This window comes from Anguilla anguilla, chromosome 3 (assembly GCF_013347855.1).
Source record: "Anguilla anguilla isolate fAngAng1 chromosome 3, fAngAng1.pri, whole genome shotgun sequence".
In the NCBI taxonomy this organism is placed as follows: Eukaryota; Metazoa; Chordata; class Actinopteri; order Anguilliformes; family Anguillidae; genus Anguilla; species Anguilla anguilla.
In genome coordinates this window covers 11,079,175-11,094,442 of record NC_049203.1, presented here as the reverse complement: position 1 = coordinate 11,094,442, position 15,268 = coordinate 11,079,175, and the positions used below count along the sequence as shown (strand labels likewise).

The window sequence follows — 15,268 nt, the reverse complement described above, 5'->3', positions numbered from 1 at the left end:
CTATGGTTTTCGGCACGCTTATTCCTGGTTATGGTTACACACTTTGTTGTACGTCGCTCTGGATAAGAGCGTCTGCCAAATGCCTGTAATGTAGGCTAATGTAATATTCTGTAGCAACAAGATAAACCCGGCGTTAGCCCTGAAATATGCCAATACAGCAGTGAAAACGCTGCTCACTGAATAACGAAATAAACGAGACAAAGTTTTTTTTTTAAATTATGCCATGTCATTCTACATTCAATATCTGGGACTAAACTTTGAATAATTATACAATCTTACCACTGGTTTCACGCGTAGAGATGTCCCTATTGCGACTGAGTGGTCATATATTGTCTTGGACAATCCGTTTGTGATTCCTGTTGCTTCTCATCTGTCAATAAATAAATAAAACGGTCGGCTGCTCTGCGCGTAGGTCGCGACTTGATAACTCGTCTTTTGTTTCGTTTATTGTGTCGTTTTTTCTCAATGTCGTATTTATTATTTGAAATGTGTATTTATGTGTTATTATTCTATCTGTCTCTGAGGCGCTCTGAAATGTGCATTCTCTGCTAAACTGAGCAATGGATTGGTATATGTGTCTGACGTAGTGTTGCACGGTATACCAAAACTTCAGCACTTTTTAGGTAATTAAAAAAAAAACAAAAAAAAAACGGTTTCGTATTTGAATTTTCCGACGGTAGTTCTGCGTCAAATGTAAAAGCCAGGGAAATGTGTCTCCCGCATTACTGATTTAGAGGATGAAAAGTGTAGTTTGTCAGAATCTTCGCTAGATGGCAGTAGCAACTAAGGTTGCCAAGTGAGGTGACCTGCGCTTGTGCATTCACTTCCTGGATACAGGGCAAGCTTTGACTCAGTTCACTTCAGTAGCAATAGGTGTTCCAATTTGGAAATATTTTATTATAGATAGATGCTTTATTGTTATTAAAATATGCTGTTTTTAAATCTATTTAAAGGCGAAAGACCTGTTTTAAAGAGTATTTACTTTACAACTGTTTAATTTTTGAAATATATTTAACATATTTTTCTATTGTTCAGTGTTGTAACACTATAGGCCTATGCATATTAATATGTTGAAGAGACTTCAACTTACAGGTTGTTAATGAACCAGGTTGTTAATAAACCATGAATTAGAAAATGAGGTCAACCCTTGTGGACATTACGTTTCTGATCTATTAAGGTAATTTCAGTATCGTTAGGTACCGAGTATCGAATTAGCACCGTTTAAGTTTCAAGTATCATTTCAGTATTGAGTATCGTAATACTAAACCTGGTATCAGTATCAAAATCAAAATTTCGGTATCGTGACAACTCTAGTGTGACGCCTTTTTCAGTTGCGGCGCAGAAACACTGCAGCTGTGCATGCACGCCGGACCATCTAAGTGTTACGACATGCCATCTAAGTGTTACGACATAGTAAAGGCCTTGACGGGAAGCGGCCAGGACACATCCATGGCGACGTAACTAAGTCATCCGACAGCGTCTCTTAGCTCACAATTGGCCATAAGTCATCAATATATCCTCCGATCATCATGATATTCAGTAGATATGGTGGGTGAAGGCGTATGATCGTGAGGACAAAGCCATTTTAAAATTGCTCAATAGGGGGCGCGATGCTGCCACTGCTTGGACCCCTTCCAACGCCGCTTGCGGCTTTAATTTTTATTTATTTTTAAAACAATTTTTACCCTAATTTTTTAAATCACATTTTGAAATGCTCAGGTTTACTAGTAATCCGCTGTCATTGGTGCAATTGAACCGATGCTGCTGTTGGCCATTGATGCTTTTCACACTGAAGTCCAGGGAGGTATTTCACGAAGCAGGATAACTATGCTGAGTAAAACCCAGAACGGCTCTTTTAACTTCAGTCCATGTTCCAGATATGGGAAGGTTCCAGGTTTTCCTCAGCACAGTTATCCAGCTAACTCAGTCATCTTGCTTTCTGAAACAGGTCAGCTCACAGTCATTGTTTTGAAGGAATCATATCTTATTAAGGCTCAGTTTAAAAAATATTGATCGCCACTGTTGTGAGAACTGAGACTACTTCACAGTTAAACCACCATATATTCTGCAATTATACACAATGTTTTCACAGTTTGATACCCATTGCAGATCATTTTGGCTTATATTTACAACATACATGCACTATATTTCTACAATTCATGCCATTGCAATATTTGCTGACCTTATTTAAAGAAATGCAAGACCGGTCTGGGGGGGGGGGGGGGGGGGGGGGGGGGGCGGGCGGGTTCATAGTACTGATAGAGTATCAACTGCATCTTTGGTTTCTACCAACAATATAAGCATAGAGTAGGCATGGAGCAGGCTTCCTACACATAGACAGATACATGCCACAAGACATAAAAGGGAATCAAAATATTTCCTTCAAGACATATATTCCAGGGTCATTTTGGTAGTTAATTATTTTATCTATGCATAGTTCAAACTGCATGTTTTAAGGTACAGTATCAGAAATACTTCATAGGTCTACATACTTTTAAGTTAGTGTTTTGCCTTTTCAACACTTAACAGTAGCGCGTCTATTCTCAGAATAGATGTTTTTGGCAAACAAGACATATGAGGAGAGTAAACATCAAGTGGGAGGTGGTGGGGATGGGGGGCTGTCGGCTCGGCAGTTATATATGAAAAACAAGCTGTCTTTTTAAAATGAGGACATTCTGACTAGGTTTATAAACAGTGCTTCTGAGGCAAAGCTGAGGGATGGGATTATCTGTGATAGATTTCCCATTTCCCAAAGCAACAAAGAAGAAAAAGACAGTGAGAAAGGGAACGGAGGGGTAGGCATGTAATATAATCACTTTACATTTTTTTTTTTTATCAGAATGACTTATTCAGAGTGACTTACAATTTTACAACATACACATTCCGTAACCCATTTACAAAAACTGATGGTTTTTTTTTTTTTTTTGGCAGGAAGAGTTGATGTTAAACACCTTTAGTTTAAGGGTACAGCTGTTTCCTGAGATAGAAGCCCATGGTCCTCAGGTGTGGAGCTCAGTGTTCTGAAAGCTATACCCACCCCACTGTCGTGCGCTGACTGGCCACAGCGGCTTTGATAAATAAAAAGACTTCACTTCTGGTCTGATTTGACACCATAATGTGAACGACTCGCTGCTGGAGAAGGATAAAGAACAACAGTAGTGAGAAAGGCAGTGCAACAGATCGTCTTTAACGCGAGAGCATCTTGAGCGAGAGACGAGGGAAAGAGAAAGGGAGGGCAGAGTGAGAGAGAAATCACAGATAGAGGAGAAAGAGGAACGCCAAGAAAGAGGAAGGAAGACAGGCATCAGTGAGAGCTGAAGCCAAAGAGGAGAGTGAGAGGGGAAAAGAAAGAGAATGAAAACAAGAAATAGAGAAAGATAAAAGACAGGATGGTGAGAGATTGGAGAGAAGGGAGGAAGAGAAAGTGGAAAGTGAGACAGAATGAGTGACAGAAAGGGAGATGAACAGAGACCGGAGAGAGAGAGAGGGAGCGTTGTTATTGAGCTCGTCGAGGGATGCACATGTTGGGTATTCTTGAGGGGATGAAGTCGCGTTTGCAGAAGCATCTGAAGGAGCCCAAGGTGTTGACACAGCGGGCATTTATACAAGAGTTCAACCGCAGGCCTGGTTCAGCACACTCATTGATATCTGTGAGACAGAGATGGGAAGAGTTGAAAAACAGTCAGGTTATATAATCTGTAAACCCTACAATCAGTGAATCTTTGTAAATCTGGTAACTATATATTTCTAAAGACAGTAGCTTGTTTTTCCAGATTCACATAAGTTATTTCACTTAGTGTTAATGCCAGACCTTAAAATATACCATAAAATGTCTGATATCAATGCCTATTTCTTTTTCTGTGTAATAAAGTGGGGGTGCAGTCCTATGTAAATCTCCCCTCTTTAGACTGCCTGTGGGACAGCTTCTCCGAAGACTGTGAAGACAGTGACACACCTGTACAGTGGGTCCGAGAGTGGTCCATTCGGAAGCCAGGATTACACTCGCACATGGTCCCCAGGTAGGACCGCACACAGCGACCGTTAGCACAGCTGCACTCATCCGAGTCCTCCTCAGAACTGTCTCCTTCTGAGCCCCAGTTGGGGGAGGGAGAGAGAGAGAGAGAGAGAGGGAGGGAGGGAGAGAGAGGGGGAGAGGCAGGGAGGGAAAGAGAGGGGGGGAGGAGGGAGAGAGCAAGAGAGAGAGGGGGAGGAAGGGAGAAAAACAGGGATGTGGAAAAAGGGGAGGGAGGTATTCCTATATATCAATTTTTCCTTAATTAGATGGTACGTGTTCCAGCAATAAATGTGTACATTATGCATTCAGATGTGCAAGAGGGAACATTACAAAAGCAACTTCATTACACTTGAAGGCCTTTGGTTTGATGAAGGTCAATGAATCAAATCAATAAATCATTCTCTTGGACTGAAACAGTATTTGTCTTCACCATTTAATTCTCAGGCAAGCATTTATGGAGCAGCTACAGTGTACGCATTAAGACATTTTTTTTTTTACCTGGGTTGTAGTTGGCAAATGATGGGAGCAAATCTCCTTCCCCATCAGACTCGGTGTCCAGGTACATGTCACAGAGCCGGTTGAACATGGCTGGGGAGCAGAGCAGGTCATGCTTGTCAGTGTTCAGCGCCACTTTCACAGAGATAAAATCTCTGAAGAGCCCGCCCCCTCAAACTGGGGCCTGGAGTCAATCGACATTGGCTTTTAACATTTGCCTTAATTTGACTTTATGAATAAATCCAAGGCATAATTTCTAGATGCAAAGCACCTCATGGACCTGGCTTATGACTCTCACAAACACACACACACACACACACACACACACACACACACACACACTCACACTGGGCAGGCTGAAGATTCTCTACAAGGGTGAGCTATTATCACTCATGGATGCTTCACCTCAATAACACTGTGTTCTTGTTTTCACAAACACAGTTTGTTTTATCGGCACCTTCTTCTGAGTGCTGGACTCCCGAAACTATTTGTCAAGAACAAGCCAGCACTTTAAAACCTCACACTGTGGAAAATACACGAGCGAACAGCGCACGTGTGGTTAGCGCCGTGCCCCTGCTAGCGCTGGGCAGGCCGCTAACGGCGAGGAGCGAGCCGCACCGGAGTTCCTCTGGGGACAGGTGCGGCACTCGGGCCCCCAGCCCAGCCCGTAGTGGCAGCAGCACTCCGAGTAGGTGAGCATGAGCCCCGTCTGCGGCCGCGTGCAGATCAGGTCCTCGTCCACCTGGCCGAAGCACACGTCCTTGTGGGCGGCCGTCCGGTCTGGGGACGCAAAGACGGAGGGGAGAGGAAGAGAGAGAAGCACAAGGTGACACAGCCAGCCCCGGGCCTGGCAGCCCGCAGTGTCCTGCCCCCCCCCCCCCCAATGCTCTGAACCTTCACCGCTAGGGCAAGGCTTTTCAGCTGGGTCCCAGTACAAGAGCCGTGAAAAATCTGAGGGGTCGCGACCCCATAAGATTAACCAATCACAAATTACACAAAACTTAAACATTAAAGCATGAACATTCCAGATCTTTCAGTCCGCCACTCCAGTTTTGCCCTATATATTTAATTACAATTCGTCCACTAGATTAAACATTTTTATCTCAACCTTTTTAATTATGCAAACCCAGCTTTCCATTCAGTTACGTTTTTTTCAGAGCTCACAGATTCCATGAACTTGTTTCATTAATCGGAAAAGAGTTAAAGTGAGTAAAACATGCACCTGCAACATACTAAATGTGAGTTATTGTGTATAAATATTAGTAAACCCTCAAAGTTAGAAAGAATGTTTCACCTGCTAAAAAGATTACACAGCTTCTCTTAACAGCCAGCATTTACACCACCCAAAAGCCACTGTCTGAAAGATGCCATAAGATAAGCATAGCTGAAAAGAGGAGAAACCTCCAGTGAAAGCCAGCTTGTTGATCGTAATGTGCTGAAGGGCCAGTAGAGGGCACTCTTCACCTCTAGTCAAATGAACCCCATAGTTCCAGAGTGCAGAAGACAGTCTCCGTGTCCACTGATGATCCCACTCTATTCGTCATGAAAATCAGTGCTGATAAATTTTGCATCCGAGTCAAATTCCGAACCCAGCTTTCCCACCTCCACACTACCGTCAGTCAGATCCTGTCTAGCAGCGCCTCGCTACGTAAAACCCTTCGTTATTCCAAAACAAACTGTCAACCTAATAAAAAATATTTTTACATTTACAAAGTATTAATAAGTATTAATAAGAAAATAGCTCAGTATTCTCTTGTTATACTTGAGAAGTGAGAATTTGTGAAACCCGTTGAGGAAAATCAATGTTTTTCACGCCCCCCCCCCACAGCTAAACTACAGTCTCGTGCCGCTGCTATGATACCGCACGGGGAGCACTGCAGCTGGAATACCCGTGAGCCAATGGCAGGTCCCACAGCACAAGTCACACGGTGTACAACAGGAGACTTGGCGCCAATCAGAGCAGGAGCACATCACTGGTCTCCACTGGCAACCTGAGGGCACCTGTTTTAACAGCCAGAGGCACCTAATGGTAACCTGCAGAAACCTGGCAGATGTGCACCTGTGTGTTTAACCACTGTCTCTCAGTCACAGCTGGCAAAGGAACAAAACCCAACTCAGCCACTGAGGAATGCTTGTTGTAGCACATTTAATGATCAGACTGAACAGTTACATGCAAATGTTTCCAACGTGCTTTTACACATTTTCTCCACATTTGCAAAGCACTTTCTCTGGCAATTTACAGTAACACTGGAAACATTGGATGCTACGCTTGCAATTATGCTGAACAAAGTTATTTTTGGCAAAAAATGAGAATAGAAAAAGGATTCACGCATCAGAAACAGATAAAAGAAAACAAAGTCAGGAGAAATGCCATTCCTCGATCTTACCTGAGCTGTCAAACACACACACACGCACACGCACACACACACACGTATGCACACACATACATGTGCACACTCACACACACATACGTATGTACGTATGTACACACATACCTGCGTGCACACGAACACACACACACACTCAAAGATGACACGTTTCCCCTTAGACAGATGCCACAGCAAGGCTTTCAATCTAGAACAATAAGCCATGCCAGCAATCTAATCACATCACAGGGAGCTTTAAGAGTTCCCCCAACCCAACTTCCTTCCAGATCAGAGAGGGTCAAGCAGCTCTCCCACAGCCCTCCCTACGCCCATATTTCCACCTCCCTTACATCTGGTGCCTTACACAGACTTCTCTCCACATCCAATTCAAAAATCCATCAATCCAGATCCACAAATACCATGCAGATACCTTAAAATAGTCGCCATTTGGCCGAAACCAGAGGTGGAGACAAAAAACAAAAAATAAAAAATTTGCGAAAAGATTTCGAAGCTGTTAAGATTCCAGTCCCGAAGACACCGACAAACGCGAAGCTGTTGCCATGTGTCCCAACAAGCGGACGGCGCAAAGCATCAGGTTGGGTTGGGTTGGGGGGGGGGGGGGGGGGGGGGGGGGGGGGAGGGAGAGGGAGAGGATGGGGGAGGGGGGGTGCAGTGGTGGTGGAGGAGGTTAAAAAAAAAAGGAGGAGCAGGCAGGAGGGCAGATGAACAGGTCAGCCTGAACTCTGAGCCTGACAGGACGATGAGCAGCGATTGGTCATACCCACCGTCATAGACGCACTGTTTCAGCGCCGCACTGAAGGTGAGAGGCTGAGTGCATAGACAGTGAAAGGACCCGGGCGTGTTGATACACACTCCATTCTTACAGTACGAGGGGTCCTGGCATTCATTCACATCTGCAAGGATCACCACACAAACCAGTCACAAAGTATTACGTCATCACAGGCCTCTGAACAGATCACAGGTTTGGAGCCACCGGTTCATCGTGCTGGGGGGAGCTGGTGAAGGGACAGGGAGGGGTGGAGGCGGGGGGGGGGGGAGTGAAGGGCCAGTGCTGGGTGCTGGTGGGTAATATTAATATTTTAATTCGCTGGTGGGTGCAATTTGGACGATTTACACATAGATTTACCGGTTTGTCTCCCTCCACTACCACTGCAGGTTGAGCCCTGCTAATTTACAGCCTTCTGGGGACTGGATAGTGGAGGTGAAGCTTCGCAGGGTGGTGTAAATATTATTAAAAGCACTTCTGCTAAAACACCCGGCAGTTATGATCTTACTGCCATCCATTCCTGTAATAACCACCCCACCATTCACTCACACAGTCACTGTCCAATACCAAGAGTCACAATGATAGCTGCTGTACTTAATATACTGTGCTGAATATATCTATTGTGCAATCATGTTCTTCAACCTTGAAGTACCAGTAACGGTTCTGGCAAGTTTTTTTAAAACCAGGGGTGTCCTGTTGCCATGGAACTCCTGTTCCTGTAAGCTATGCTGCTGCAATCAGTCTGTATGATCATAAAACCAAATTTTGTCACAGATGCCTGTGAAATTAATTTGATTCCATATGTAAGCTTAAACTGTCGGTAGGACACAAATACCCAAATGCTAAAAGTGTACCTTGAGTTACTAGTGTAAAACACCTATATGAAATACTGTGAGAAGTGTTCTTGATAAATAAAAGCAAGTGCACAGGGTTTGTTTGCAGTGTCCTTTTAAATTATAAAACTGGTTTAGTCTTACAAAGAACCTTTTCACTTCATAAAATATAAATTCAAGGCCAAGCATTTTAGCCCTGCATCATAAATATTTTTCAATCTGGCCTCAATAACAGGTTTATGAACCAAAAAATAGAACGCTATAACTGTACGTGAGGTATAACTCAGAGTATCAGTAGCTTCAACATCTTGAAATATTTCTAGGATACAACATATTAAATCAAAATGTAAACCTTTAGGGTATATCTGTTTTTTTCCCCCTGAAACATAATCTTCAGTTCAACAGTTTCGTTTTATGGAATCAATAGGCATATAAACATGAATTTAAGATAAATCAGTAGTTACTAAAAATACTATAGATCATGTGAAATAGTAAACCCTCTCAGAAACATCCTACATAGCCCTCCCTCCTCTGCAGCACATCCAGTTCCCTTTCCTGGACTACACCTCCCAGACACCTGGCATCTAATTCAGTTTCCTACAGACAGATTTTCCAAAAGGCTCATCGGTTCTCTACCGAAATTTCTACTTCCCTACTGCAAGCTCTTCGGTAAGAGACACCGTGTACCTCTTAATAAATATCCAAGCCATTTAAATTCTGATAACAAAAAAAAAAAAAAAGAAAAAAGAAATTGACAGACCAAGAGGTCTTGATTGGACTAGCAACAGAGCTAAATTAGCTACCGGGCTCCATAGATGTTCCAGTGCCGAACAGCGTCCAATCCATCGCGCGGTCCACTCACCTCCCTGCTCCTCGGGGGGGATGCAGCTGTTGCGGTCAGTCCCCAGGGTCCAGGGTGGCGTGCAGAGACAGTAGTAGGAGTCGGCGGTGTCCACGCATTGGCCGTTTTTACAGTTGGCGGGGTCACGGCATTCGTCCACACCTACAGAACGCGCGACAAAGCTAGCCTTAGGGCCGTCTGTGGCCTCGGCGTTGCTCCCGGAGACCTCTGTGTGCTTAAGAAGGGCTTACGATCGGATTAGGCTAAGTCAAGTCCGCCCTGAAAGGGACGATTATATTGTAGTTTAAAAAAAAAAAGTGGTTTGAAAGCTTGAAATGAGCCACAGGTGGTTTCACCACCAACCAGGGTAAATTAGAAACAGATGTGGAGTATTTTTCAGTGGAAACAAAATGCAACAGTATGCAACATAAACTGCCCAGACATGCCAAATGTGGTACTTGCATCAATTAGACCCTATGCTCACACCTTTCCGATTGTGTGTAATCAACAAGCCTTTACAGCAATGCACCAGGACTTGTTTTGTGTTTTGTGAGCCAAAGGATTTGCATTTTCGCGAGTTTCACACCCTGTGGGCACCAGCAACAACACACCGCTATTAACCTTGAAAACCCAGGAAACTTGGTACACAGTATATGCAGTGAGAGTCCAGGAGTGAAAGAAAATACAAATGAATAATAAGGGACAAATGTGAACGGCTGAGAAACCAATCACAGTTAATTATGTGGAGACCAGAGTGCTGATTGGTTGGCTGACCTCTGTGACTGCATTTAGCAACTCAAGGACTCTCTCTGTTAAACAATCTCACGAATAGAGAGAGCGGGTGGAATTGTCTAATAAAGCTGACTTCAGTCAATTAGCACAGAATAACCTGAAAACCAAAATGTTTTTAGCGTAAACTAAAATGCATAACGATAAACAAAAATATGGCAGCAAATGAATCCAAATCAACCTTAATGAATTCCTGCCTAGATGAGTTTGTTGGTGGTCCATATAACACACCAGTTACACTGCTTTTCATGAGTCAATCCTAAAACGGGGCTTACACAGACACCCAAATTAAAAACACTTCAAAATCACATTTTTACCTTGAAAGTTGCCTACAGCTAATGAGAGACTAGAAACCTTGACTTCTGAGTTCATATCACCAGAGAGGGCAGTAAGCAGATGTACAGTAAACCATGACAATCTGAGACAGATGGAAATCCATTTTCTGTATTGCATGCACAATGAAATCTACTGTAACTTCCAACACACACTGGAAACGTGAGCACTAACAAAGGAACACAAGTGGCAGTTGCCAATGCCGAAGACAATACGGTCCATTATAATAACGTTTTTAGATTTTCAGAGTACGTTCATTTTACCCCACAGCCGAGAGCTGGCCTGTTCACTACGACACTGTAAAGTTAACACTCAGAAAGTGTTGAACACTGAGAGTCTGTGGCTTTGTAATGAGCTCAGTCAGTGCCTGTGTGACTCACGAGGGCCCTCGCAGCACTGACCTGCGAGCACAGGGACCACACACTTCTTGTTGGAGGCGTCGGGCGTCCAGGGGGGGCTGCAGGTGCAGTAGAAGGAGCCGCGCGTGTTCACGCATCGCCCGTTGGCGCACAGCGACTCGTCGTGGCACTCGTCCACATCTGGGGGGGGGGGGGGGGCACATAAGGACACGGGGTTGCACGGAAACCGCGGGCGGGAGGACGTGAAAAGTCTGACCGCAGACAGGGCTGCCGATTCGCACGCCGGTGCCACAACTACAGAGCGGCAAGGGTCAGTGAAATACGCTTCACACTACTCCATTCAGTACGGGGGACTCAGGTGAACAAACACCATCAGTAAGGGCAGCCAGGGCTGCAAAATAACTCCAACACTGTATAGTAATAACAGCTTCTACCTTATCTACAGAAATAAACTACCACTGATTTCATTTAAGTTTGGGCAGAAACCTCACTAAATTCTATTGCTGTATGCAGGCTCCCCCACATAATCACTGCTAAATGGCTCAGAAAATACCCAAGAAGTAGAAAGGGGGTAACTTGTAAAAAAAAAACTGTCTGAGACACCTAATTATCATTAATAAACAAGTTATGGAGAACTCATCTACCTGATTCACGCAATGATGAAACTATTGCATTGTAAGTATTGTATATATATCAAGACACACCGCTAGCTTCTGAAATCCTTTTTGTAGCAATATTTCTGAAATACCTACTTTAGCATTAACTTACATCGATATTTGGAATAGCAAGTATGGATTCTGCAAAGTTATGGATTGTGAATATACTGTTAAATGTACATGGCACTCCCCAATACACGGCAAGGTAAAAAGTAATCAATTACAGCAAACCCATCTGTCAGGCTTCTTGGGTCAGTTGCAGTTTTGGTCTCAAACAGTCCCCCACTAGCGGTTAAAAGCTATGTGTGTGGATAGAGGCCCTGGCGATGGTTAAGGAGCTGATTTACCGATGCACTCCAGCAGGTTGCCGTCGTAGTAGAAGCCCTGCTGGCAGTAGCACTCGTAGCCTGGCTGGGTGTTCATGCAGCGGCCCTCTTTGCAGATCTCATCGGCAAAGAGAACACACTCATCGATGTCTGCAAAAAGGAGACGGAGAGCGACAGCTGAGAACCAAGATGGCGCACAACGTACAGCGCTCTGTGTGGAAGAGCGGTGATGTCACACGGTAACTTTAGCAAACTTTAATTTTGTATGTATAAAAGAAGAATGAATATAAAACAGAGTCCCACTAATTGTTAGCTTTGTCCCAAACAGTTTCAGGAAAACACAAAAATATTTTTAAAAAATATGACAATCTGTACCTGCGTGTGTGTGTGTGTGTGTGTGTGTGCGTGTGACAATGTTGTGAGCACTGTCTGAGAAAGTATAAGGCTTTCTAACATTCCCAAGTCCACTGATTAACTAACCATGCCCACTGTATACTGTACACCTGTTATTACACATACAGTTTGTTCTTTATATTGATTTTACTAATAGCCATGAAAACATTGATGTTATTCCCATAATGAACATCCAGACTATCAGAGTTAAATTGTTTTAGGAGTCCCCTGGTCCATCTAGTCCCAACAATTTTTATGGTGCCATGAAATTGCCTAGAAAACAGTCTTGTGCACATGTTTTAGATTAGTCACTAAAATGAGACAGAGTGTGAAGGTAACTTTTTTTTTTGCCTTTACAGAATGCCAAGTCATCAGAGATTTTAGAGCTCACCCCTGTGCATTGCCACGCTCTCTTCATTGTAGAATCCTTTGCCGATGGGACACAGAGAGAGGAACTCGACTGCAAAGGCAAACGGTAGGGAAACGACGGGGAGATTAGGGTTGGGGGGGAACCTGACCCACCCATGCCACACAGCTTACAAACCTTACATTCAAGCCGCACACTGCTTTGAGCTGACTGTAAACATTGGATGATATGGGAAAAGGGACAATGTTTTAACCTGATTTTAAAGCCATTGATTATCAAGCTGTAGTGGTAGTAACCAATACACAGCTTATATACACGGATATATTTTCAGAAGTTACAAACCGTTCCTTGGAAAACATTCTGATGGCTTTCCACTTTCGAATGTACTTTAATTCAATATTCTGGAGGTACCAGAGTTGTGGACGGGACAGGGGTAGATCTCGCACTGGTCGCCCCAGCCCACGCCGATGGAGCAACAGCACTCCTGTTTGGTGATGTTGGTTGCCAGGACGCTGTCACAGAACACTGTGTCGTCCAGGTTCAGGTAACACTCCTTCTTGTCCTCCACGAAGATCTCAACAGCTGCGGGGGCAGAAAGCCAGCCACATTACTCAGCATTTGGTCTCCATAGTAACTCATCTATTCACTGACAAACATCTGGGAAGTGGGCGCATCTGTTCACTGACACACGCAGGGGAAGTGGGGGACCCATATGGAGGCCTGTGGTACAGTACCTTCGCAGCTGTGGCTGTCCTCGGAGTTGATGAAGCCGTCGTTGCAGACGCAGACGTAGCTGCCCTGCCTGTTCTCACACACGCCGTGCGGCCGGCACAGGCTCCTGTCCTTGTTGCACTCGTCCACGTCTGTCAGGAGATACACAAACCAGCAACCCTGCATCATTCGCACACGCTCCAACTCAGCTTCATTACGACTGCACATCACAACCCTGCATCACCCCAACACACCCTCCAGTTCAGCTTCATTACAGCTGTGGCCCTCTCCTACTGTCCAGTACCAGAGATGCTGTGCCTTGCCAGCCGCATACTTAGAAGGCTTATTAATAAAGGAATATATAAAAACATATGGACGTGACATATGTCTGCAATTATACAGCATCATCTTTAAGCGCTCCATTCCATGTCTGATGATGCTGCTGCTTTCCACAAAGGCAGAAATATCTAACACATGCATTGTAATCGTTGCGTCGTTTTGGATGCCGCAAGCCCAAATCTATATGGAGTTTGCAGAAAAGACATGTTCAGGTGACGCAGAAAATTCTTGAAAACTTTTCCAAATATAAGAGAATCATTACCTTACAATATACCGAAAACCACTGGGAGAAAGGTTGTGGGAAAGTTATGGGGAGAAAGAGAGAGGCGGACACATGGTATAAAATACCTTGGCAGCGTCTCCCGTTGACCAGCTGGAAGCCCTCCGGACACACACACCGATAGGACCCCATCATGTTCATACAGCGCCCCCGCTGGCAGTTAAAGGACCTTTCACACTCATTTATATCTAAAATAAACACACGCATACCAAAAACGACACATGAAAACGTACGATTGGTGTCCGTGTGTCTGACGGTCATCATCGGGCAGCGGGTCACTGCTAGTTTTTGTAAATAGCAGTGAAAATAGCATCCGTCACCTTCGCAGTGGCTTCCCTCCTGGGTGAGCCGGTATCCGAGGTAACACTCGCAGAGGAAGGACCCCTCTGTGTTCACACAGCGGCCGTTTGCACACAGCCTGTCGTCCTCGCACTCGTCGGTATCTGCAGGAGGCAGCAACACACCATCCCCTCAGCACCAGCCACAATAACCATTACCGGCCTTTCAGACCGCTCTGTTACACAGAAATATCCTCAGTGTTAAATCAACAGAGTCCAATATAGATTACGTGTACTGAATTTATAAGTACACATACTTCATTTTACACTGCAATGAGTTTCTATGTTCAGCTTCTCATACTTTTATAAATATACAGTGTGGGTTGTTTGATCCCCCAGAGTCAATAAGATGACATAAAATGCGTGTTTTAAACACTCTTGCATACATCCTGTAATATATAAACAAAACATAACTACATAACTACATTGGTAAGCCTTTTGTCAACGAGAAAGAGTTTGCAAAAAAAATAGAGTGTTCTCAAAGACTTGCCAGAGTTTCCTAAAATTAATTTAAATGACTCTAACACAAGTCTGCCAGCAGCCCACCAGACCTCTGCCAAAACACGTTTGAAAAACAACCATTCCCGAACCATTCAACTCTGAAGCACAGCAGCAGGTCCCCCAGCTAACACAAAATGTCTTCACAGCGTGACTGGAATGTTTGGTCAATGTCATAACGTTGCCGCTGCATGGCAGCAACATTGCGAGAACGTTTTGCGTTAGCTGGGGCCTGGATCCAGCCCTAAAACTGACCTTTGCAGCTCTTGCCATCGGACTCGGGTTCGAAGCCTTCGTTGCACTGGCAGCGGTAGCTTCCCTGAAGGTTCTGACAGTGTCCGTTGGGGCACGTGCCTCTCGCCTGGCACTCGTCCACATCTGGGGGTGCAGGGGCAGCCCACAACAACGGGAATGAAACAAACCCCCCAGGTAACAAAAACCGTGCCCGCCCATCCTTACACCGCAAAAGCAGACAAAAGGCGGTCTGTTTTGGCCCTAATGTGAGTGGGACAGGAAGTATAACCGCACAGCGTAACTTTCAT

At 44.5% G+C, this 15,268-nt stretch overlaps 1 protein-coding gene across 4 annotated transcripts in view; it reads right to left on the bottom strand.

Moving 5' to 3' along the window:
- Positions 1-2,402: 2,402 nt before the first annotated feature.
- Positions 2,403-15,268, bottom strand: part of LOC118224067 (latent-transforming growth factor beta-binding protein 3-like) — a 44,145-nt gene continuing 31,279 nt past the window's right edge. For 2 of the 4 annotated variants that reach the window (XM_035411238.1, XM_035411240.1), the window contains exons 16-29: positions 14,982-15,104; positions 14,211-14,333; positions 13,959-14,078; positions 13,295-13,423; positions 12,972-13,142; positions 12,585-12,653; positions 11,822-11,950; positions 10,861-10,998; positions 9,359-9,499; positions 7,662-7,790; positions 5,129-5,290; positions 4,514-4,603; positions 3,956-4,087; positions 2,403-3,648 (exon numbers count right to left, since the gene is read on the bottom strand). In XM_035411238.1, coding sequence (XP_035267129.1) covers positions 3,497-3,648; positions 3,956-4,087; positions 4,514-4,603; positions 5,129-5,290; positions 7,662-7,790; positions 9,359-9,499; positions 10,861-10,998; positions 11,822-11,950; positions 12,585-12,653; positions 12,972-13,142; positions 13,295-13,423; positions 13,959-14,078; positions 14,211-14,333; positions 14,982-15,104 — 1,808 coding nt within the window. In that variant the 3' untranslated portion in view covers positions 2,403-3,496. The remainder of the gene's footprint in view (positions 3,649-3,955; positions 4,088-4,513; positions 4,604-5,128; positions 5,291-7,661; positions 7,791-9,358; positions 9,500-10,860; positions 10,999-11,821; positions 11,951-12,584; positions 12,654-12,971; positions 13,143-13,294; positions 13,424-13,958; positions 14,079-14,210; positions 14,334-14,981; positions 15,105-15,268) is intronic. The other 2 variants (XM_035411239.1, XM_035411242.1) reach the window with 2 other exon arrangements.